Source organism: Natator depressus, chromosome 4 (assembly GCF_965152275.1).
Source record: "Natator depressus isolate rNatDep1 chromosome 4, rNatDep2.hap1, whole genome shotgun sequence".
Lineage (NCBI taxonomy): Eukaryota > Metazoa > Chordata > Testudines > Cheloniidae > Natator > Natator depressus.
The window spans coordinates 115,731,715-115,758,201 of NC_134237.1; the positions used below are offsets into that span (position 1 = coordinate 115,731,715).

Sequence of the window (26,487 nt, forward strand, 5' to 3'; positions counted from 1 at the left end):
ATCTTTTCTCTCTGGCTTTCAAGGAGATAAGTGGGAGGGACTTGGGTGAAGATTCTGCCAAAGATTTAAAATATAATTTGTTATATTTTTGCTATTGTCGATATTGTGATCAGGGAAGTTGATCAGAGTCTATTTAATTGAAGGTCTGTTTTCAAGAGATCTTCCCAGAGCCTGGGATGTTCCCAGATCCTGTAACTCTTTGGTTACAGATGGTATACAAATGAGTGGCTTGGTTACAAATGGTAAACAAATACAGTTGAGCAATCCCGAGATGGCAGCTTAAAGGTGAAAGCATTACACTACAGGCATTTGTGAGGACACGACAGCTTGGGCACACATAAAGTTTTAGAAAAGATCCACCCTACTTTGAACATGCCATTGTGTGATAGCTACCCGAAGCAGAGACATGAAGTCTGATGTTTGTGAGTCCCTTTGTTATCCTTCGATGAAAGGCCTTGCGTATGCTTTAAAATTTGTCAGTTGCCTTAGATATGTAAAATTACATCTGTCTTTATAAGAATGTAGGAAGTGTAAGAAATACTGGAAGATAATGAATGTTATCCCAGGCAAATTGGGAGAGTCTGAGCATGACTATTTTAAGTGTAAATTATCTTTTCTGCTATTAATATATTTTCACTTACAACTCATCCTCATTCATACATGTAATCACCAGTAATGATTACCACAGTGACCTTACAAGTCTTATCAAATTGATTACGTTTTATATTTATTTCTCCTTTTTCACCTAGGTATTTATTCAGGTTCTCAGAACATACCTCTCTGATTTTTACCTTAAAAAGAGGATTACTGAAGATTTATACCAGCAAATCATTTTGATGCAGGAAACTGTAAGTGTCTCCATTGTTTAATATTTTAGCCAACAGAAAATAAAAGTTAATGCAAGCAGTTTGTGAAAGTTCAGCAATATGCCCCTCCTGTGATGATCTCTTTTACATGGAATAATGTCATTTGTAGTGTATTTCAAACTTTCCTCTTTTTTGGGAGTGGGAAGAGGCAAATTAAGTGAAAGACGTGATTGCTGAACCCCTGTGGTGGATTGTCCATAACAACTTGTGGCTGAATGTCTGTCTATATCAAAAAATACCAATTACTACTGTGCTGTCTCCAGTCTGTTACGAGAAAAGCCTTTTTCACAGTTTAGTCCTGTCAGGAAAACAGTGTTTTCTAGACCTTAGTATGAATGATTTCTAGGGGTATGTCTACACTATGAAATTAGGTCGAATTTATAGAAGTCGGTTTTGTAGAAAGCATTTTTATACAGTCGATTGTGTGGGTCCCCACACAAATGCTCTGCGTGCATTTAGTCAGCATTTAGTTGGTGGAGTGCATCCACAGTACCAAGGCAACCGTCAACTTCTGGAGCGTTGCACTGTGGGTAGCTATCCCTCAGTTCCCGCAGTCTCCGCCACCCATTTGAATTCTGGGTAGAAATCCCAATGCCTGATGGGGCAAAAACATTGTCGTGGGTGGTTCTGGGTACATATTGTCAGGCACCCCCTTCCCTTCCTCCCTCCCTCCGTGAAAGCAAGGGCAGACAATCATTTCACGCCTTTTTTCCTGGGTTACCCATGCAGACACCATGCCATGGCAGGCATGGAGCCTGCTCAGCTCACCATCACCGTATGTCTCCTGGGTGCTGGCAGACGTGGTACTGCATTGCTACATAGCAGCAGCCCATTGCCTTTTGGCAGAAGACAATGCAATATGACTGGTAGCCATCGTCGACGTAGTCCAGGGTGCTCTTTTAACCAACCTCGATGAGGTCAGGGGTACCTGAGCAAACATGGGATGACTCAGCCAGGTCATTACCCTTTTAAGTTTCCTCTCATGGCGATTCAGTCCTGCCGGCAGTCCTACTGCACCATCTTTTAATGAGCAGCCAGGAGACAACGATGGCCAGCGGTCATACTGCACCGTCTTCTGCCGAGCACCCAGGAGATGACGATGGCTAGCGGTCGTACTGCACAGTCTGCTGCCAGCAAGATGTATAAAGATAGATGAAGTGGATCAAAACAAGAAATAGACCAGATTTGTTGTGTATTCATTTTCTCCTCCCTCCCTCGCTCCGTGAAATCAACAGCCTGCTAAACCCAGGGTTTTGAGTTCTATCCTTGAGGGGGCCATTCTGTTTCTCCTTGATGCAAAGCCACCCCCTTTGTTGATTTTAATTCCCAGTAAACCAACCCTGTAAGCTATGTTGTCAGTCGCCCCTCCCTCCATCAGAGGAACAGCAGACAATTGTTTCACGCCTTTTTTCAGCGCAGAACCCATAGCACTGGGAACATGGAGTCCGCCCAGATCATCGCGACAATTATGAGCACTATAAACACCGCGCACGTTATCCAGCAGGATATGCAGAACCATAACCTGCAAGAAAAGCGAAACCCAGGCGAGGAGGAGGCGACTGCAGCGCGGTGACGAGAGTGAGGAGACATGGACATAGACCTCTCTCAAAGTATGGGCCCCTGCAATGTGCACATCATGGTGTCAATTGGGCAGGTTCATGGCATGGAATGCCAATTCTGGGCCCGGGAAACAAGCACAGAGTGGTGGGACCGCATAGTGTTGCAGGTCTGGGACGATTCCCAGTGGCTGCGAAACTTTCGCATGTGTAAGGGCACTTTCATGGAACTTTGTCACTTGCTTTCTCCTGCCCTGAAGCGCAAGAATACCAAGATGAGAGCAGCCCTCACAGTTGAGAAGCAAGTGGCGATAGCCCTGTGGAACTTGCAACGCCAGACAGCTACCGGTCAGTCGAGAATCAATTTGGAGTGGGCAAATCTACTGTGGGGACTGCTGTGTTGCAAGTAGCCAACGCTATCACTGAGCTGCTGCTATCAAGGGTGGTGACCCTGGGAAATGTGCAGGTCATAGTGGATGGCTTTGCTGCAATGGGATTCCCTAACTGTGGCGGGGCGATAGATGGAACCCATATCCCTATCTTGGCACCAGAGCACCAAGGCAGTGAGTACATAAACTTCAAGGGGTACTTTTCAATGGTGCTGCAAGCACTCGTGGCTCACAAGGGACGTTTCACCAACATCAACGTGGGATGACCGGGAAAGGTTCATGATGCTCGTATCTTCAGGAACTCTGGTCTGTTTCAACAGCTGCAGCAAGGGAGTTACTTTCCAGACCAGAAAATAACTGCTGCGGATGTTGAAATGCCTATAGTTATCCTTGCTACTGGCCTGGCGTGGTAAAGTGTCCTACCATGGAGGACGGAGTAAGGCTGCCCTCCCCAGATACCTTTTGCAGAGGCTTTGGGAGTACATCCAGGAGAGCTTTATAGAGATGTCCCTGGAGGATTTCTGCTCCATCCCCAGACACGTTAACAGACTTTTCCGGTAGCTGTACTGGCCGCAAATGCCAAGGCAAATTAATCATTAAACACGCTTGCTTTTAAACCATGTATAATATTTACAAAGGTACACTCACCAGAGATCCCTTCTCCGCCTTAAGGTTCTGGGAGCCTGCCTTGGGTGGGTTCGGGGGGTACTGGGTCCAGGTCCAGGGTGATAAACAGATCCTGGCTGTTGGGGAAACCGGTTTCTCCGCTTCCTTGCTGTGAGCTATCTACAACCTCCTCCTCCTCCTCCTCATCTTCCTCACCCCCAAAACCCGCTTCCGTGTTACCTCCCACTCCTTGGACGGAGTCAAAGCACAGGGTTGGGGTAGTGGTGGCTGCACCCCCTAGAATGGCATGCAGCTCATCACAGAAGCGGCATGTCTGGGGCTCTGAACTGGAGCGGCTGTTTGCCTCTCTCGTTTTTTGGCAGGCTTGCCTGAGCTCCTTAATTTTCATGCAGCACTGCTGCGGGTCCCTGTTATAGCCTCTGTCCTTCATGCCATTGGAGACTTTTTTTTAATATTTTGGCATTTCGCCTTTTCAAATGGAGTTCTGCCAGCACGGATTCATCTCCCCATACAGCGATCAGATCCCGTACCTCCCGTTCGGTCCATGCTGGAGCTCTTCAGCGATTCTGGGACTGCATGGTCACCTGTGATGATGAGCTCTGCATGGTGACCTGTGCAGGTGAGCTCGCCACGCTGGCCAAACAGGAAATGAGATTCAAAAGTTCACGAGCCTTTTCCTATATACCTGTCCAGTGCATCTGAGTTGAGAGTGCTGTCCAGAGCGGTCACAGTGGAGCACTCTGGGATAGCTCCCGGAGGCCAATACCGTTGAATTGCATCCACAGTACCCCAAATTCGACCCAGCATGGCCAATTTCAGCGCTAATCCCCTCGTCGGGGGTGGAGTAAAGAAATCGATTTTAAGAGCCCTTTAAGTCGAAAAAAGGCCTTCGTGGTATGGATGGGTGCAGGGTTAAATTGAGATAACGCTGCTAAATTCAACCTCAACTCGTAGCCTCAAGAGGCCTAGGTGTAAATTCATTATCTGGGCTCACCTATTATTGTCAACAACAACATACTAGGGGGTGCAGTACCTGAAGGAAATTCTAAGCTATTATCAAGAAAATGTACCTGTTTTTCTCTCTGTGCAATTATTCTCCTACCATATACTTTATCGAACTCCATTTCTGGGATTGAGGCTTTTCACACTCCACACTTACAATTAATGTACATTGCTGAAAGCTGCTCTTAGTCACAGTTTGGATCACATTATGTTTGTGAGAGAACAGAAGAGAAAAAATGGTTCAGCACTAAGAAAAAATTGCTGGAAGTTTACCAGCTCTGCATCCCTTTTTTTAAAAAAAAGAGGTAGTTAGTCTAGAATTAAAATTTCTCATGTTACGTCAGCACTAGTCAGTAGGGATTTAGACTGATCATGTAATCCCACAGTCAATGGATTAACACTGAAGCTCTCTATAATTGTATCTGATAGCCTATATCTCCATGGTTTTCTGTATTAAGATCACTTCACTGCCTTTGATCCTCAAATTTAATATTAAAAGTTAATCATATTTAGAAAGAAAAGAGATTAAAGGAATACATCCTTGTTTCAGAAGTAGATGCTGGATAGGGACAAACTTTAGACACATGAATATTACCGGGGTAGACCATTTCCATAATGTCTCCTAACCTTTAGGTAATGATGTTTGAAAGCACTGGTCTCTTCCTTCATCTAACAGAGCTACTGTAAGACATGTCAAGAGTTAAATATTGATTTTATCTGAGGCAGCCAGTGCAGTCTGGGGAAGCCTGGGGAGGAAGGATAGTCCAGTGGTTAGGACACTACCCTGGAACTTGGAAGATTATTGTTCAATTCCCTGCTCTGCCCCCGATTTCCTGTGTGACTTTGGGCAAGTCGCTTAGGTTATGTCTACACTGCAATTAAAAACCCACAGCTGGCACATGCCAGCTGACTTGGAGTTAAGGGGCTATTTAATTGCAGTGTAGATATTTGGGCTCAGGCAGGAGCTGCGGCTCTAGGACCCTGTGTGGTGAGAGGGTCCCAGACCTCAGGCCAACCCCAAGCCTAGTCAGGGGGGACTGCTTGTACACAGCAGAACAATAGGGCTTGAACCCTGGGTCCCAGCTTGACTCAGGCTCAGACCCTCCACCTCTGTGGGGTCCTGAGATCCTGGGTTAGCCTGATTTCTTTGTAAATGAAAGGGGGTTAAACTTGAGCCTGAGTTTGACCAGGGGCTTACATTGCATGTAGACACACCCTTGCTTTCTCCATGTCTCAGATCCCCAGCTATAAAATGGGAATAATAATCTCAATGCACATAGAGTGCATGAGAGTGGTAGTTATAGGATTATTGTTTCCCCCACTCACAGACCAGGTGTTCCCCCCCCCTCCACAAAATACTTAGAATTTGTCAAAATGGAAGCCAAGAAATTTTCCAGTTCTCAGTTGCCTAAATAAAAATAAAAATAAAAAAATAAATAGTGATGTTATTCCATAAAAATTCAAAAGTTATAGACAGAAAAGTGAAATTTTCATGAGAAACTCTGATTTGCTGAAAAGCAGTTTTCTATTCAGAATGCTTCCAGTCTCAGACGACTTCAAAATGGACACTTGGGTAGCTCAGAAAACCACAAATCACAGCTGGCTCTATTCTTTTCCTAACGTAATAGACACGCAAGTTGTAATCTACACGGTTGCCCTTCTCAGCGGGTCGACAAAATGATGCTGAGGGGCTTTGGTTTAATAACAGCTAGAGAACTTCCAGCTCTGGGACTATCAACCCAGCACATTTCAGAAGCACTAACTCACATGGAGACAGATTTTTTTCAGAAGAGCTGAGCTCCCGTGAGGCACCTAAAAAATAAGGGTCAGATTTTCAAAAGTTCTTGTTGTGGCGTCAATGACCAGACTTTTTCTAAAGAGATCAGTGTCTAACATGCTGAGCTTCTTTTGAAAAAGAATCTAGCCACTTATTTTGATGCCTAAATGGGAACTGAGCTCTTGACAATCTGGCCTGTAATGTTTACAAAAGTTACAGACATTGGGTTGTGGCATGACTGAATGGAGAAGACTGATCCTCAAACACTGTATTTGCATAGAGGGAAAATTACTTTGGCAAGGAGCAATACCACTGGTATTAGCAGAAATATTACATTTAATATTATATTTAATCCTGCATTAGCAGGACAGTAGACAAGACACCTTGCTGTAATAAGCATTTTTTATTTCTTCATTCGCTGATTCTACATGAAAGCTTAATGGGGTTTTGATGACAGAACATTTTTAAGGGTCACTAAAATGTGTTTGCAGTTCTTTAAGACATAAGATATTAATGTAATTCTTTAGGAGACAAAATCATATGGTAGAAAAAGGCTTGAGAAAGAAGGCATGTTTGGGAAGGTGTAGAAATATGCATCTCGGTGGCAACCCATGGAAGAAGGATGAAGGACTGAGTTTTTTGTTTATTAAATCCGTTGGGAAGACATTATTTCACTTATTCCATTTAAAAGTATTTGCTTACAAACATTAAAAGTCAACATTTTCAAGTGGCATCTAAAAATGCACCTTACAGTTTTGGCAAGTATAAGTAAAAGTAAGTGTGTGTGCGTGTGCACCCACTGCTAGCCACCTGCATTTGCACACATGGATCAGGTATTCATACACCTACCATCCCCAAGCACTGCATGTGCATTTTAGAGGCCAGTTAAAGATGGAGAGCCAGAATTGCAATCTTCTTGAAAATACGTGTGGGTGCACTAAAGTATTGTAAAAACTCTTCAAACTTTTTCAGGGTTAAAAATATGAAGACTTGGATCAATGCTTAATGGTATCCAAAGTCAGTGGAAATGAACACCAGGACTGATTCTGATCTCACACTGGTTTAAACTGAGTTAAGTGGAGTTACACCTGTGTAAAAAAAAGGTGTAAATCAGGACTGACTCATGCCTAATGTCTGATGTTTTCTCTGTTTACTGCAAGAATGGCAGTACCTAGAAATAAAACTTCCTGAACTTGTTTGTTGAATTTACTTTCATGAATAATCATGGGCAAGACTCAAACACTCTAATAAATTAGCATTTTTTAAACAGAAACCGTATGTATATTATTATTTTCCAAGTAATACTTTTTTCCAATTCAAACAAGCTATTTTCCTGTGTAACAGGTTTTTTATTTTTCCAGGATTTGGAAGAGTTACAGAAACAACTTACCTCCAGACTACTGAGTACTGAGATGTCGGGCGCTCGTAATTCAGAGTATCAGACCTTGGAAGACTTAGAAAGGAAAGAGAGGGAATATTCTGAACATATCCTAGATAATGTACCTATATCATTTGTATTCATCTCTGTATTTCTAATTAACATAGTTCTGTTGATAGGGGAATCAACATTTTTTTCTTTGTGGTCACTACTCCAGGATCAGTGTTTTACAAGTCCACTGATTCTGAAAGCATGCGTACATTCATCTAGCAAAGTGTTTCTAACTCTGGCCAGCAACTAGCATCTTTCTTTTCTGAACACTGGTTCTTGCACAATACACAGAGATGTCAAATGCTTATTGCTCTGTTGGACTAGTAAAATATTTCAAGCCTTTGTATAATATGAGCTGTCGGACCTTATCACATAATTCTTATTATAATCTTACGTTCTTTCCCCCACCTTAATTTAAATAGGATTTTAGGACCTGATATATCTTTTGAGCCACTAAGAGAATTAATTATATATCTTGAAAAGATGACTGGTACACTTTTATGTAAAAGATATTTCAGTTAAGGGTGACAGAACTGTATTTAATAATGTAATAGATTAATGCTTTATATCACAAAATCTCAGATTAGCTATATCTTCAGCACTTGTATGAAGTGCTAGCTGTAGTGGTTCTCAAGACAAAGGCTGCTAAAATCATGTTGTAACTGAAGTGGCATTAGAGTGGAATAAGCAGGCTGGTAGTCAGAATTAAGTGATTCCTCTAGTTTTCATTTTTAGTGCATTTACTGTTTTTCAAAAATTGCACTGTTTAAATAAACCATACAGGCATAGACTCTAAACTCTTTTATACCCATCTGAGTTCAGTGGGATTGTACTTGTGCAATGAAGGCAGAATGTGGCCTGTAATATTTTTCCTTACATCTGATGCTCACTTGTACCGTGTAAAGTATGCACACTTCATAGATAAACTTTTTCAGTTGATACACTTAAAGTATTACTAATGCCTCAGTAACTCTTCTGGCTACACTGCTTTGCACAGTGTAACACGTTTAAAGTGCTTTTAAATGCAAAAATATAATTTTACTGTTGACATTTGATCCTCATGAAATGATAATTTTTCAGTTCAATAGCACTAGTGTGTCAAAACTAAATTTCTGAGCCAGGAAACCTGGAGGTGGAAAAAGATCTTATTTATCTAGTCTGCTGGAAAATAAGAGGAGAATCTCTCAGACTGTCTTTTTCTCTCCATTTTTTCAACATTTGAGTTAATGAGTATGAGAGACCAGTCATACTGGCTGGCTATGTATAAGCTTCCCCACCCTAATCTGTCAGTGCACTTTAGTCCTGACTTGAACAGCCCATATATCCTAGCCCTGGGCCTCTCTGACAGAGAAACCGACAGTAATTCTGACCTGTCTGGTAGTTTGTGAAATGTGCCAGCGTGAACTTCTATGATTTTCTATTTAATCTCTGTTCCTTTCACTTGATAACAGAAGTCCGGCTGACAGAGATAGAAGCATGTGACATTTCTTGTGAGACTGTGAAGGCAATTCTTTAAAGAACTGATTGTTTAATATTCTGTAGAGTTAATCATGGGTGAAACTGATATTATTAGTGTCATCTAGCCTTACTGAGCTCCATGGGACAAACCATTAGCTAATGTAAAATGTCATTTAATGGAGGTGTAATAATTTACATCAGATGAGGATCTGCCCCCATGTGTGGAGTTGCTCCTCACATCACAGTTACTATATTATGGAAAGATTCTCATTGACTTCAGCCACATCTGGATCAGGCACTTGAAGAGCACCTCTTTTCCCTCAGTACTATATGGTTTTTCCTTTCCTCACCATACACAGCAGATTGGCACCTCCAGAAAAAGCACCTAGAATGTCAAAGTACAATTCTTGGCTATTTTGGGGAATATTTAGTAGCACAAGTCCCGTTGAAAGTCAAGTGCCAGTCGCTATTCACAATCTCCCCCTTTATTATTATTACTATTACTAATAAATATTTATGATGATAGAACCTAGAGGCTCCGGTCAGGATTGGGGCACCCTTGTGTTGCAGCAATATAAAACCATTAGATGGCTGGACACTGCACAGACCCAAGCCCCTGTCCTGGAGAGCTTACAATATAAGGCCCTGATTCTACAGATGTACATGTGTTTAGCTTTGTACATGTAAGTAATCCCACTGAAGTCAATGGAATGAGTCACATGTATAGAATTAAGCGTGTGCACAAGTATCTACAGGATTAGAGCCTAAAGCTGGTGATCTGTAGGTGGGGCATATAACTTTCTAAACCACATAATATGCTTACAATTTCTGAGAAGTTAATATAATGTTTACAAACTGAACAGCTGCAAAACCTCAGCTGGTAAAAAAACTTCTGAGTTTTAAACTAAAATCTTTCTAGACATGCACTCCCATGCTGCAACATTGTTAATAAAGTAACTTGTTAGAAAGTAATGACTGGCTATTAGCCTTTCTTCTGTCCCCAATTGTACTAATTAGCTGAGAGGTCCCCAAATTGTGGGGCACACCCCCAGTGCAGAGGAATGTTTGGAGGGTGCAGCGGGCCTGGGCCAGCTCCCATGAGGGACTGGGAGAGAGCGCCACCCAGACCCCTCCTGCCGCGGCTCTGCTCCTGGCCCTAGACCCGCCCCCAGCTGCAGCCCCAGCCTCAACCCCCTTATCCCTGTCCATGTCCCCCCTGCGTGAGAGCCGCATCCCTGCTCCTGGCCCTAGCTCCGGGGGTGGGGGCGTGCGTGACTCTGAAAAGTTTGGGGACCACTGAATTAGCCTGTTTTTAGTGTGTTGTGTGTGGGGAGTTCTTTTAAATAGCAATCTTAAATAAAATTGTATACACTAACCTCCATAAAGATTCAGAATTAGCCAACAGGTACCATACACTGGTATCTGACATTACCAAGGGTGCGTCCCCATGTTTTAAAATACGAGATTTTTGTGAAAATGGTTTTGCCAAATGGTGACTTTGTAATGGGTTCATCTTGAATTACAATGATTTGCCTCCCAGAATAGAACACCTTTCTATGTTGCAGGGTAATTAATTTCTCAGGTTTTAAAATATTATGAGGGGGGGGTTAGGAAAATGGGGAAATAATTGATGTGTTTTAATTCCTACTCTGCAGATGGAAGCTTTCTGGAAGCAGGCAGACAAAGCCAAGCAGTTTCTCCTGAACCAATCAAATTGCTCAAGTGCCAAAAGAGGAAAGATAATGATGAACCTGACTGAGAGAATGATTGCAGTAGAAGGGTTATTAAGCCAGTCTCAGGATTTGCAAACAATGGTAAAGTACAAGAGGAGAGAAAGCTGAAGAGAGACTGAAACAGTCAATCCTAACTTAGAGCATAATGAGAATGTGTAATGTTTATGTCAGTCAGAGTTTATGAATTAGGTAGACAACTTACCAGCAGTGGCCTGTTTACTTTAACCTGTTATAAGGAGACTAGCTTTCTTGGTAGTTTGTAAAAACTCTTAAATAAATGACCTCTCATCGCTTTGATTCTGATCCTGAAAACACGACTATCCAATCGTGGTGGAATAAAAATGCTCTGCAAGATTTTAATGAGAACAATGAGCAAGCAGCAAGAGCACTACACCTAATGATGGGGAAGGGAAACATTAACCTGCGCATTGAGACCTCTTTTTAAAATGTACGTATTCCACCATGCCTGGATGGCCATACTTCAGATTAAGAAGGGTTCTAAGTGCTCTCCTGACTTCCTTTGGAATTGAAGACCCTCAGCACCTCTTACTAACCTGGCCTTGAGAGAGGAAGCAGTAACATTTACAAGTGTATTCATTTTAATGCAACAAAAAACACATACTGTTATGCATAATTAACATGTAATTGGACCAGATCCTTCTCAGTTATACGGGATATTAATGTGGAGTAACTCCACTGAAGTCACTGGAATTATTCTGGATTTACAGAAGTATAAATGAGATCAGAATCTGGCCCACTATGGCCTCTAGATGCATTTTTTCACCCATAAAATATGTAGTGGTTAGTAGCTAATGATTTATGATCGTGCAATGTAGGAGTCAAAACGAATGACCCACATTGGCAAATAATCTTTATAGGTGGTCTCTCTGCACCGTGGTCCACAGAAAGACACACATGGACTTTCCTCAGTTGTGCCTGGTTCAATATGAATGTTCAGTCTAAATGAATTATCTCTCATGTTTGGCTCCAACATTTAATAAGTTGTTCTGCCTGACATTGCCTTCATGGACCTTCTCGCTCTTTGGAGAAGGACCATCTTCTCCTTTAGTTGCTAAGGGTCACCCTGTTACGCTGTCTGGAGTTGCTCACGACCGCGAGTGCCTATCTCAGGGCAGACTATCAAAAACAGGGCAGACATCCCAAACTGGTGGTGTTTTCTATAATTAGACTTCACCAACTCTGTAATGGATGTGAACTCCTGGATCACTGTAACAGTCTTAACATAGAGTCACAGAGAGTCCCCGTAGACTTTCCAGTCTATCTTACCACCCAGGCAAGCTGGACTTAGTGATACAGTCAGTGGTCACTTACACCAAAAATCACACACTAGTCAGGTTGCTTCAAGTCCCAGGAGAGCAGGCACTTACCCCAGATCAATTTGTATCTTAGATCTTACACCAAAGACAATGCCTGTAGCCAGTCCTGTAATAAAGGCTTATTAACTAGGTAAAAAGAAACGGTTAAAGCAAGCAGACATATACTCAAAGGAACCATCCATGATTCCTAAAGATGGCAGAGATGTGGTAATCTGTCAATTCAAAATATCCCCAGAGCAGACCCAGGGATAACCCTTGGGGATCTCTGCCCTTGTTTAATGTCTCTGGCCCCGTGACAGTTCAAACAAGCAAAGAGATGACAAATTTTCTTGTGACCCTGTTTTATCTTTTACATTTGGCCTTTCTATCCATGATATGAGCTCTCTTGCACGTAGCATTTCCAAGGTGTGATAGGGCCATTCACAGTCTTTTGCACTGTGATGTTTCTCAATGGCTGTTTAGTCTTGATAGGCCTCCTTAATGGGGATGGACAGCTCCCATACCTGGGTTCACAAGTTCATTGTAAACACTTTTAAAGTTATGAAGCATAACTTACATATTTCCTTATAGCATGGAATACAGCCATTACTAATGAGGTTAGTGCATGCAGCAACTTACGAGCATTTCACAGAGTCTAAACACTAACTACATTCTTTTAAGACTAATACCTATTTTAAACAAAACTAACATATAGGTGAGCTGGTTCGGTTTCCAGCTATGAGTTTGTCAGTTCTTAGCTAAAGCCTACAGCCTTGGGTAGAGCAGGCACTTGGTTTACCAGCATCATGTACCCCTCCCCATCTCAAGCCATTATGTAAGCACCATTAACCTGAGGAGCAAGATTTCTTAGATGGGCTATGAACCTGGGTTTCCTGTACCATAGTGTAATGGAAGCTGTCAGTCTGTAATGGCTTTTATTTTTCAATCATTTACTGAGCTACACTGTTTTATATACCTTAAGTGTATTAGGACTCACTCCACAGTGGTATTGTAATCCTATAGCCATTCTCATTCTTAAATGAAAACTGACCAGCTGGGCAGTATTTTAGGAGGAAAAATCCTTAGATCTTATCCTTTTGCTCCATCTAGTGAATCTTTTCCCCCTCAACATCAGCCTGTGTTCAACATTGAAATGTGCGGTGCTAACTTATTATTCATGTTGCTTCATTCATTTTAGATTTATTTTCATTCCTTAAGGAGCCAGGAAGCACTGGATGGAAAATGTAGACAGCTTTGCTTAACCCCTTCCATGGTGCAAGTGAGCACACACAATCAAATGAATGGGTCGCTGGAGGGCACAGTTTGTCTAGTGTCACTGGTTTTGTCTCTTGCATCATTCAGTATTGAATGGGTTAATGAAGGGCTCAGCATGTTACAGAGATTCAGCACTCTGCCTGCACTTAATTTTTTACATAGTATTTTTGTTTTGTTTTCAGGACATTCAGGAAAGAATATTTAATTGGGAGCAAATGGTGAAAATGGTTGATTTTTTGAAGACAAAGATACAAGAAGAAAGTAAATGTAGACTAGATGCTGTAGCTGGCATATTGGACCAGTTAACTATAAAGAGCAACCTCTCTCTTTTGCAGAAAGAAGAGCTTTTAACAGGCCTGCACAAGGCCTTCTGGGAGCAAGTAGCACATTACAGTAACGGTAAGTACTTTTTAAACAGACATTTCCAACCTTCATCTTTAAAATTCATTGACCTATGAGCTTCATTTTGTTATTGACTTGTCTCACTTTGCCATGAAGAGTAATAACAGTACATGAAATCTCACTCTTTCGAAGCATACTAATGGATGAACTAGGAATGCTGGCCCAGATGCTCAAAGGAATGGAAGTAAGGAGCCTAAATACCTTTGAGGATCTGGACTGCTGTTCCTAGGGAAGGTATATGCTCTGGAACAGGGAGTAAAGCCATCTAGGTCTTGTTCCTGGTTTTGCCATTGACTTCCTGTGTGGTCTGTGTAATCTCTCTGTGCCTCACTGTGCCCATGTGTAAAATGAATATAAGTTACATCAGCCTCATAGGGTGTCAGGGTTCCCTCCCCACTCTGAACTCTAGGGTACAGATGTGGGGACCCGCATGAAAGACCCCCTAAGCTTATTTTTACCAGCTTAGGTTAAAAACTTCCCCAAGGTACAAACTTTGCCTTATCCTTGAACAGTATGCTGCCACCACCAAGTGATTTGGACAAAGAACAGGGAAAGGACCACTTGGAGTCCTATTCCCCCAAAATATTCCCTCAAGCCTACACCCCCTTTCTTGGGGAAGGCTTGATAATATGCTCACCAATTAGTACTGGTGAACACAGACCCAAACCCTTGGATCTTAAGAACAATGGAAAAGCAATCAGGTTCTTAAAAGAAGAATTTTATTTAAAGAAAAGGTAAAAGAATCACTTCTGTAAAATCAGGATGGTAAATACTTTACAGGGTAATCAGATTCAAAACATAGAGTATCCCTCTAGGCAAAATCTTAAGTTACAAAAAGACACAAAAACAGGAATACACATTCCCTCCAGCTCAGCGAATTTACAAACCAAAACAAAGAAAGCCTAACACATTTTCTAGCTAGATTACTTACTATACAGGAGTTAAAGGGCTTACATCCTTGATCTGTTCCCGGCAAAGGTATCACATAGACAGACAGAAGCCTTTTTCCTCCCCTCCAGATTTGAAAGTATCTTGTCCCCTCATTGGTCATTTTAGGTCAGGTGCCAGCGAGGTTACCTTAGCTTCTTAACCCTTTACAGGTGAAAGGATTTTGCCTCTGGCCAGGAGGGATTTTATAGCACTGTATACAGAAAGGTGGTTACCCTTCCCTTTATATTTATGACATAGCGGTATTGGGAGGGTTTTCTAATTAATGTTTGGTAAGGGCTTGGAAATCATTGGATAAAAGGTGTTCATCCATCATAGAGTTTAAGGCCAGTGGCGGTTGCGTAAATGCAAACCATTGTGTTATGTTCGCCTACCAGCAGATGGAACTGGAAAGTTTAAAACAAAAAACACAGTTGTGGCATCAGCCCTTTATAAAAGGCTATTCGGGGCTGATAATCGCAATTCAGTTCATCTCTCCATCTTCCTGAGGTTAAAATGAGTGTTCAGACTTAGATTTTGAGGGATAAACCGCCCCCCCCAAAGAACTAAACTAACTTTGAAGGGGGGGTGCATTTTAGCTCTCTCCCCTCCCTTCCTCCACCATGAAATTTTGTTTAAACAGGCAGGTATTTTGTAGCTAGAAAATCTGGAGCAGAATGGCTCACTAACCTGAAGTCCCTCATGCATTGCAGAAGCTGGGATCTCCCAACAAACTAATAACTCCTGGCATTCCAGGTTCCCCATTATGCTTTTCAAGGGCAGGATGAAAGAGCCTTGTTTTCATATATTCAGTGCCATACATATGCAGGGAAATAGGAAGTGTAGGCCAATATTTTCAAAACTGAATAATAATTTTTGGAGCCTCAATTTTGGAGTGTGTAAATTGATATTCCTTAAGGAGGCCTGGCTTTAAGAAAGTGCTGAGTAGCCTCCCTCTGAAAGACAGGACTCTAAGTTGTCTTAAGTTGAACACCCAATACTTCAGGCAGCTACAATTACTAGTAATTTGGAAACTGTGTCCTTAGACTCTGTTCATGCAGTCATGGTTCCCACCAGCTCCCATGTATCAAGGACCTGCATCTATTTGCAAGATGAAAACTTCTGATCCTGCAGCTCACAGTTCCTTTGGCCCTGCTCTGCATTTTCATATCCCTTGGTCGGTTTTCACTATCTACAAGATTGAACCAAATCTTGTCCCCCTACTGCTAAGCCCGTATGAATAGATGCAGCACATGATAGTTCCCTACTCAATGTGGATGAATGCTGACTCTTGGCCACAGAGCTATAGATGTCTTCCCAGCCAACTCAGGAAAGAGTGAGGGGGGGTCATGGAGAAGAGCACTGTAGTTTACTTTGCAGGCTCTTTATTGTTTCCCATGCCTCCATGCCCCATGGCTGGGGTATAGGAGGGGGTAGGGGACTTGTCCTGTTCTGATTAACAACTGTTCTACTTTGACTTAAATCAAAATACTTTGACAGACATATCTAACCATCATTATCGCTCTGCTCATCACGTGTGAGGAATTTATTACAGTTGTGTATTTGATTTTTTTTTTAAACTGACTTTGAAGCCTACCGAGTTTTAACCATATCTTGGAGTGATACAAGTTGAATTTAGGAATCAGAGTTCCACTTTCATTAATGGGAGTTGTGAACCTGTGCATTGCTCTGAATATTTACCACTTTAAATAAAGAAAATAACAGAATGCCACTAGCCATCACCTTCAGCTCCCAACTAAAACCCCTCCAACACATTATCAAAGATCTACAACCTATCCTGACGGACGACCCATCACTCTCACAAATCTTGGGAGACAGGCCAGTCCTTGCCTACAGACAGCCCCCCAACCTAAAGCAAATACTCACCAGCAACCACACACCACACAACAGAACCACTAACCCAGGAACCTATCCTTGCAACAAAGCCCGTTGCCAACTGTGCCCACATATCTATTCAGGAGACACCATCACAGGGCCTAATAACATCAGCCACACTATCAGAGGCTCGTTCACCTGCACATCTACCAATGTGATATAAGCCATCATGTGCCAGCAATGCCCCTTTGCCATGTACATTGGTCAAACTGGACAGTCTCTACGTAAAAGAATAAATGGACACAAATCAGATGTCAAGAATTATAACATTCATAAACTAGTCGGAGAACACTTCAATCTCTCTGGTCACGTGATTACAGACATGAAAGTTGCAATATTACAACAGAAAAACTTCAGAAACAGACTCCAAAGAGAGACTGCTGAATTGGAATTAATTTGGAAATTGGATACAATTAACTTAGGCTTGAATAGAGACTGGGAGTGGTTGAGTCATCATAAAAAGTAACCTATTTCCCCTTGTTTATTCCTCCCCCCCCCCCCCCCCCACTGTTCCTCAGACATTCTTGTTAAACCCTGGATTTGTGCTGGAAATGGCCAACCTTGATTATCATACACATTATAAGGAGAGTGATCACTTTAGATAAGCTATTACCAGCAGGAGAGAGAAAACCTTTTGTAGTGACAAAACACCCATTTTTTCATGGTCTGTGTGTATGTAAATCTCCTCACTGTATTTTCCACTTTATGCATCCGATGAAGTGATCTGTAGCTCACGAAAGCTTATGCTCAAATAAATCGTTTAGTCTCTAAGGTGCCACACGTACTCCTTTTCTTTTTGCGAATACAGACTAACACAGCTGTTACTCTGAAACCTGTCACTTTAAATAAAGAGTACCTAGTCAGTTAGGAGCAAAGGTTTAACATATCACTACATTATTCTGTATTGATTTAATTCCGTGGTTTGCCACAAGAGTATTTATGTCTCTCGTCCTCTTCATAACATCTTGATTCAGCATCCATCAAAGTCATGGGGAGTCTTTCCATTCAACTCAGTGGGCATTGGGTCAAGCACCAAGTGGGGTAGGGTTGGAAGCTGGTTTTATATATTTATATTTGAAAGTAAATACTTGCTGTCTTTGTTAAATAATTTTGATTCTAAAGTGATCAGTCTGGAGTAAAACCCTTTGTCTGCTAGCAAAGCAAATCTGGCTTTCTTAGGATAATTGATTCTTTACCTGCCCTATTGGCATGCTGTCCTTGTCAAAGCTCTAGGAGCTGAACAGCCTGAATGTAAATACTCTCACTGGAGAGTTGCTCGTATTCTCAGCTAGTTTCGAAGTGTGAGTTTTGCCATATCTAAAGGCCATCAATCCCCATTCCGCAGGTTTTGTCCTCTCTAAAAAAATTGGTAAGTAGTCATATGAACAACAGTTTAAGCAAAGAGTTTAATGGATGCGCACTGCTAGTTCTTTAAAAGGAGGACATATATGCCTACCTCGGGGCTGTTGTGTGTTTCTAAAAGTAAGCCCTTAAAGTTTGAGTTCATTCCTTTTGTTTTTCTCGCAGTCATATTTGCATTGCTGCAAGACAGAGATGCAGCTGATAAGGCCTTAGTTTTATGCGAAGTAGGTCCTTTTGTCCGCAAGAGTAAAATCTGTACACACATATTAAGCAACCTCCTGTATTAAAAGATTATCTCAAACTTCTTGCATACAAGCCCTCCCATCGACATAGAACTGCGTCACTCGGGAGGGGGGATTTTCCACACCCCTGAGCGACATAGTTATGCCAACATAAGTTTGTAGTGTAGACTAGGACTGTATTTCAAAATGTTTTTTTAAACCTCCAAGGTTAATGTAGACTTTTTTAGGGGGTGGCGGTGGGGAATGGGCACTGCACTATCTAGATTTTTAATTAAGGACTTTAAGTGCATTTTCAAATGATTTGTCAGGGAATTTATGTTCGGTGGCAGGCTGATGTTTATAATAAATTAGCACTGGGCATGAGTAATGTGCAGAGTTTATATAATGCACTGCTTTATCTCCCCACAACAAGGAACTTCCCATAGCTAAAACACCTTGATATGGTGGCAGAATAGCTGCCACAATGTAACATTCATTTTCTGAATTCATCTTTAGCTGCATGGTTTATTTGGGGGACTAGTGAATTATTTAGGTATCTATAGGAAAAAAAGGTTAGTATTTTTTTGAGGGGGTTAGGTGAATACCAGATGAAAAGACAGAGGTGAGGGAGGTTTGGATAGCAGATTCTGGATCTGCCAGGCAAACTCATCTGGAGCTGTGGAGTGTCTGAAAGTTAGGCCTCAAATGTCTCAAGCTGGCACCCACCCCCACCAAAAAAATAAAACAAAAAAAATCAGTGGATACTGAAAGCTTTGGCCAAGTGACTTGTCCAAGATCATGCAGCAAGTCAGAGGCACAGCCAGGAATAGAACCCTGAAGTCCTAGCACCCAGTCTAGTGCCCTATACACTGGACAGTGCTGCCACCCCTACAATAGAATATATTTATTTAAGAAATAAAAGTTGAACTGCTTGAACTCAGGCTTTTTTTTTTTTACCACTATATCCATTTTTAAACCAGAAATGAAAGTTCACACACTTATTTTCCCCAAATTATAGATTTGTAACACCTAATCATTTACATTTTATATTCCAGAATGTGTCCAACAAGGTAAAGACCTAATCGTGAAACGCCTGGCATGTCGTGCAAGGAAGATAAGAGAGCTCAAACAAGCTCAGAAGGATGAACAAGGGGATCTCCTCAGTAAAACTCAGAAAATAGGGGAACTTGATGAGTTTCTGAAGGTGACTGTGTAAAGATTTATATTCACTATTTGGTTTGTTTTAGGGCCATTGTAACGTTCTCTGAGGTTCTCCCAGTCCACCAGAACTGCCAGCTTGTGTCCTCATGACATGTCTTCAGTAGCCTAGGGCAGAGTTGGGGATGGGGGACAGGACTGCATAGGCCTGCCCCAAAATACTAGGGTTGGCTTTGCTTGTTAAAATTTTAAAGCCCTCTCTGAGATTGGGACTTAGCCACCTCTCGCTTGCTTGGGCAGCTGCCATGCTCCTAGCTCTTCTATAAACTTCCGGGGTACATCACTTAATCTCTGTCCCTCAGATCCGCCTCATGTAACATGGGGATAATAATACTTACGATGTGTTGTCTTTTGAGTTCTTCAGGGCAGGGAATCTCTCTTATTTTGGGTAGGTACAGTGCCTGGCCTGGCAGAGCATGTCTGGGGCCTCTAAGTGCTAATGTAATACTAATAATAAGGAATAACAGTGCTGTGGTGGCACCCTCCATTGCTGTAGCAACTGCTGCAATGGGAACTCTCATACTGTGTCTGCAACCAGTGCCAAAAGGAAGTCCATGCAAAAGGCGCCCTGAAGTTTCCACACTGTCAGCAGCACACTAAGAGAAGGGAGAGGATGCAGGGCCAAGGGTTGGTCTACACTACAGAGTTAGGTTGACGTAAGGCAGCTTACGTTGATCTAATTATGTCAGTGTCCACACTACAGCCTTGCTCCTACCGATGTAAGTGCCCTACCACACTGACATAATAAGCCCTATTCCTCTTGTGGAGGTGGAGTTATGGCGGCATAGTGAAGGCGAAGCAGTGTCTGGGTAGACACTGCAGGTTACTTACATGCTGGAGCCGTGAAATTGATAAGGAAGTTGGGCTTTCACCCCAGGACGGGTGGAGACAGCTAGAGGGTGGCTGTCTCCCGGCTCCCTGCGCCCAGCCAGGCTGGTGCTGAGGCTCCCCACAGGGAACAGGGAGCGTCCGTGTAGCTGCCAGGCTGCTGGCAGGAAGCGGAGAGCCGGAAGCCTCTGTGCAGCCAGTGGGGAGCTGGGAGCTTCCGTTCAACTGCTGGGCTCCCTGCCTTGGTGCAGCTGCTGGGCTCCCGGTGAGGAGTGGGGAGCTAATATCGGGGGGGGGGGGAGGGGAGACAGTGGGGCAGTCAGGCTTCTGGCAGGGAGCTGCACACAGAGCTGAGAGCCTGGGTTCTCAGCCCCCCACACTGGCCCTCTTAAGTTGTCAGAAATGCTCCTGGTGAGGACACACACCACCAACTGAAGGACGGTAGAGTGGACATGAACCACTGCAGTAATTACTGTGATGGCTGTAAGTCAACCTAACAGAGGTCAACTTACATTTGTAGTGTAGACATGCCCTAGGCTACTTCCATATTGAGTGGAAATCCTGTAGCTTGCTGGTGCTTGCCTGCCCAGCTCCAGCATGGAGCTAAAGAGCTGGCACTGGGAGAGGGACCAGAGCCTGCCTCCCCCAACTTTCCCACCACCACCACAATAGGAAAACACACTCCTCCTCTTGGCCCCCCTCAGACCATCTAGGACAGGCCAACACCAGTCAGGGAAGAGCTGCCATTCTCAAGAATCTATTCCCTAAGTGACCAGTCCCTACAGTCACCCATCCCAATAACCAATCTGCTGCTACCACTGACAGCAGAGGCTCTAGGATGACTTGCCTACCCCACGAGTGCTGCTGTGAGGAACAGCTGCCAGGTAGGGGGACACATCCAAAGGAGACCTTCTTCAGGTGCTGGGGACAGGGAACTTTGGTTGGTCAAGAGGAGTGAAGGAAATGGCTCTGGTGGGTGTGTTGGGTGACCAGTCCCTACAGTCACCCATCCCAATAACCAATCTGCTGCTACCACTGACAGCAGAGGCTCTAGGATGACTTGCCTACCCCACGAGTGCTGCTGTGAGGAACAGCTGCCAGGTAGGGGGACACATCCAAAGGAGACCTTCTTCAGGTGCTGGGGACAGGGAACTTTGGTTGGTCAAAGGAGTGAAGGAAATGGCTCTGATGTGTGTGTTGGGTGAAAGGATTTGTGGAATTTGGAAGAGGAAGAGGATGGAATTCAGTGAAGACGGGATGCCTTTCTGGAAGATATGCTTTAGTCACACATATGATTTTGGTCTCAGAAGGGTAACTAAGTGAAATTCTATGGCCTGTATTATCCATGAAATCAAAGTAGATGTTCTAATGGTGCCTTCTGGCCTTAAAAATCTATGTTGGAAGATTGTGAAGTAGAGGAGAATATTTAATGTCACCTGAGGGGATAATTGAAGGGGTCTCCTGTTAATAGTTTTGGCAACACAGCACTTGGCAGGGCACGTTGCTTTGAATTAAGGTTAGTGGTTGTTCATGGATACTTTGATTTAAGACATGGTGTTTTGATCAATAATTATATAATCTTACAGCAAAACTGGCAAAGTTAGCAGTGATGTTATCAGAATGATGAAACCCTAAATGCTGAAAGAGACAGGACTTCTGTAATTGCTGAGAACTACAGACTTTACATTATTTTAAAATTCATCCTCAACTATCAGGGAAAGAAATGATTTAAGGGCAGCATGTCTACTTACTAAGATACCGCCCCACAATATTAGATTGTTTTTTAAAATTAATAGAACAGTTTAAAATGTAAAAACTCAGCTAGATTGTTCGAGAAAACTTTTTTCCCATTACAACAAACTGACAGATTTTGCTGACCTCAATGCTACAACTTCTTTTTGCAGTCCGAGCTTTGTAATTACATTGTGTAAGTTAGATAATGCAATTACTATACTTTGTCTGCAATGCTTCCTTGATGAAGTTTGGTTAAAGAACACTCTCCATAATGTACAGGGGGAAAAACAGTGTAGGAGCAGGCTTCCAGCCATTTAAAACACGTGTATCTGTAGTGGAATTTTATATCTCTTAGGCTCTTTGTCTTGATCAAATATAAACAGTTAATTTTATTATGCAGTTTTCTATTCACTGGACACTTTAATGTTTGTTTGTACTCCTATTTAATGGACTTCTTGGTAGACACCCAGAGCATGTTAAGTGAAATTAAGAAATTTTGTATCAAGACTTTCTTCTGCAAAGGCAAGAAAAATTCAGTCGTGCAAAGAAAATGCCTTCATTTTTACATACCATAGTCTTACAAATAACTTTGTCATCTAACCAATAAATTGCATAGTAACAGTTGCAACCAATAATACATTTGTTGCAGGCTGGGGGATTTATAGCTGTTTGCCAATTTTTTCAGCTTTTGTATTGCAGCACAGGATATAAAACTATGATGTTAAGAAATTCCTCCATGAAATATAACTGAGCCATGAGATGCTCTCACCCTTCTACCCCAATAGTGAAATTGGTCCTTGTGAGCAGGTGAGACTCTCCTCCACTCTAAGATAAAGTCCAAATGCTCTATGGAGTAACAAATGAACCATCTTCCTTCGGTATGACTTGATTAACAACCAAATAAGTTATTCTTGTTAATACTATGCAGTAGCTTAGTGGAAATTTTCATGCTGTGTGTTCAAGTGGTTGCAAGTTCAAACCTGTCTAAGCTGCCACAGAGATGGTGAATATTTATTTCCCTCTAAGTTTATGTCCACACTTCAAGAAGGATGTTGAAAAATTGGAAAGGGTTGAGAGGAGAGCCATGAGAATGATTAAAGGATCGGAAAACATGCCGTATAGTGAGAAACTAATTAGATTGTTTCACAAGTTTATCAAAGAGAAAGGTGACTAGACAAATTCAGATTAAAAATAAGATGCAATTTTTTTTTTTTTTAAACAGTGAGGGTAATTAACCAGCAGAACAACTCAACAGACATGGTAGATTCTCCATCAGTGGAAATTTTAAAATACAGATTGGATGTTTTCCTAAAAGATATGCTCTAGTTCAACCTATTCAGCTATTGGATTTGAAGCAAGAATTGATTCAGGGAAGTCCAGTGGCATGTGAGATGTAGGAAGTCATATGAAGTCATGTGAATTCTTCTGCCCATTCTGCCCATACAGTCTGTCTTTTGATTGTAATGATAGGTTACTAAGTATGTGAGCTACTATCATCAGCATTACCTAGGATTAGTGCTGCTTCTTTTTATATGGAGTATAGTGCCCATGAAAGGTGAACAGACTGAAAATACTAGAAAGTGAAGTTATCAGTTCACAGAACAGCTTTGTATACAGACTGGTAGACTAAACATCTCTTCTGTGACCCACCGATTTTTCTCAACCCAGTTCTGGAGTGAGACAGTAATTCAGTGGAGTGAGACAGTATGCTGATTTAATCCTTTCTTCTTTGCTAAAGACTTTTTTGTTGACACCTGCCTACTTTAAATAGGTACAGAAATCACCAGTTTACCTTGTGTAGGGCAGTTTTCAGCTATACTGTACTGTACTAATGCTTTTCAGTCCTTGCTAATGATCTTCTACCACTCAGCTAGGACAGCTTTTTCCCTACTAGCTTTTACAGTACTTGGATCCCTGATGCTGCCAAAAAAGCACCCTTGCTTTATTTGTCAGTCAGTAGCTTTCATGCTGACCATGGTTTCAGCTATTTAAAAGATACATGTTTACACGGTTTTTTCCCTATTTTGTTTCTATTAATCTTAGGCCTGCCATGAAATGTTAGAGAAGCAGAGACAGACACTGCATGATCTGGAAGAAGAGGATGACTGCCAAAGCACTGAGGCCGTTGCAGAGCTCCATCAGGTGATTTGTGCTAGTGGCTGCGAAAAGTCTGAAAATCTCCAATCCAGTTACAAAACAGAGCTAGACCTCAGGCATAGAAACTTCAGAGATTTATCATTCATTTGATATTCTGCAGCTTTCGAGAGGCTAGGTTAGTGCACTAATGGGCTTGGGATTTAGTCCTTTACTCTAGGAGACCTGGATGTCACAAATGAAAATGAATTTGGTCTCCTCCTAATCTGTGATAGATGTGGGGTTCCTAGCACTCTAGATGAAGAACACTCATGACTTATTCTCTGACCACAAGTCATCTCTTGGTAATATAAGGGAGAACTTTCCTTTGTAGACTTGCAGAATTTTTCCTCTCTAAGTGACCACACACTTTTATGCTTCCACTAGAAAAGTTTGCCTACACAATCTCCCCAGGGGTAATTAGAACTAGGAAACATTTTTAAATACATGTCTACCTTGCCAGCTTACCTTGGTTTGGATCCTGTTTGTATAGTATATCAAATGAGACAACAGCTCGTGCCGTGGTAGACCAACTTGCTACAACAGCCTGCCACCCTATAGTGCCTGCTCCCCTTCTTTCAGCTTGCAGTATTCAGCTAAGAGTATAGCCAAGTGGTGAACCCATCAGCCAGGGGACTCTGCAATCACAACAGCAAACAAGGCTTACAGCAGGAAGGCACCAGTGCCAGATACAAGGCAGGAAAGGGAAAATGCATCTCATGCCCTAATACTTTTCCCAGACAAGGTGCTTGGGCAGGGGTCGGCAACCTGCGGCGCGCGTGCCAAAGGCAGCACATGAGCTGATTTTTAGTGGCACTCTGCTGCCAGCCAGGGTCCCGGCCCCGCTCAGCCCGCTGCCAGCCTGGATAGACGGAATCCCAGGCCAGCAGCTGGCTGAGTGGGACCGGTGGCCGGGACCCCAGCTGGCAGGGGCCGGCGGACAGAACCCCAGACCGGCAGCACACTGAGACACTCAGCCCACTGCCGCTCTGGGGTTCCGTCTGCCTCCGGCACCGCTCAGCCCGCTGCCAGTCTGGGGTTCTGTCAGGGGGCCCCCGTAAATGTAAAATTTATTACTGGCATACAAAACCTTAAATTAATGAAGACTTGGCACGCCACTTCTCAAAGGTTGCCGACCCCAGTGCTAGGGTGACCCCAGTCATAGAGGAAATGCAAGAGAGACAAGGAAAGCATATGAGGCTTCTTGATTTACTGGTAAAGCTCTAGGTACTGAGTTAATTTATTCACAGTGTTGGTTCACTGACACTTTTAAATGAGGATCTGAATTTGTAATATTTAGTATTGGTCTTGCTAATTGGAAATTGTTGTTATTGGCGAAGTTTTCATGCTTTGTCATCTTGTTATTATGTGTGTAAGATTAATGCTATCTAATGGTAGCAAAAATCAATGACCTTTGATTGAGCTGAAAGTGATTAGTTGTAGTCTAACAGGCTCTGTTTTGATAAATTGTGACCAGTCTGGTGTGTCATGGATATCTTTTGTCCATATCACACCTGGTTTCATGGGCATCTTAGTAAATGCTAATTATAGGATTGTGCATTTGTTCCACTTTATCAGAGTTTTCATTGCCCTGTGCATTTTTTGTCTATCAGGTTTTGATAAAGTTTGAAAAAACTGAGCAGTGGCACTGTAGTTAGTAGAGGATGAATGCCTGCTGGAGTAAGTTTGTGTAACGGTTCTAGGAAAAGTATATTGGAGGAACAAACTACTCATTCAGAAAGGGGGGGAAAATGGTTTGGAGGTTGTGTTTGTGAATCTGAGTAGGTGCTTTCTTCCAGTAATTTTTTAATTTAAGAAGAGCAAGTCAGCATGTCTACTGGTATTACATGTGATATGTATGCTCTGTATAGGAGTCATTAACCTTTGTCATTTCATTTGATGTCCTTAGCATCAAAGATATTTCCCCCTGAACACAATACTTATGGAAGTTGTATTCCATTATTGGAAATTCTACTTCTCGGACATTTTAGGACCAGCTTAAAATCCTATTTCTTGCAGCCTTGCTTTTGGCTAAGTTTTGTTTTCCATTAAAAATATTTGGGTGAATTAAATGTTTCTAATATTGACAGGCTGACAGAAAGCTCCCTCTCACTCAGCCATAACCTGCTACGTTCTATACTGTACTTGCTATTCCACTCCTGGGTCCGTCCTGAGTTAAGACTGCCAGTCATGTAAAACTAAAGCAAGTTCTTCAATGGTTTAGCAACCTGACTGATATCTACCAGGAATTTACATTCAGGAAACTAAACTCACATCTGTTTTTACAATAAGCATCCTTTTATCCGTGTCCATCAGATGTGATCAGCTAATGCATCAA

At 42.3% G+C, this 26,487-nt stretch overlaps 1 protein-coding gene across 2 annotated transcripts in view; it reads left to right on the forward strand.

The window, feature by feature from the left end:
* The window catches only part of EVC (EvC ciliary complex subunit 1), a 75,306-nt gene that overhangs the window by 18,545 nt on the left and 30,274 nt on the right, over window positions 1-26,487 (forward strand). For both annotated transcript variants that reach the window (XM_074951696.1, XM_074951695.1), the window contains exons 6-11: window positions 750-848; window positions 7,579-7,716; window positions 10,760-10,918; window positions 13,611-13,827; window positions 19,292-19,440; window positions 24,060-24,158. In XM_074951696.1, the coding sequence (XP_074807797.1) occupies window positions 750-848; window positions 7,579-7,716; window positions 10,760-10,918; window positions 13,611-13,827; window positions 19,292-19,440; window positions 24,060-24,158 (861 nt within the window). The remainder of the gene's footprint in view (window positions 1-749; window positions 849-7,578; window positions 7,717-10,759; window positions 10,919-13,610; window positions 13,828-19,291; window positions 19,441-24,059; window positions 24,159-26,487) is intronic.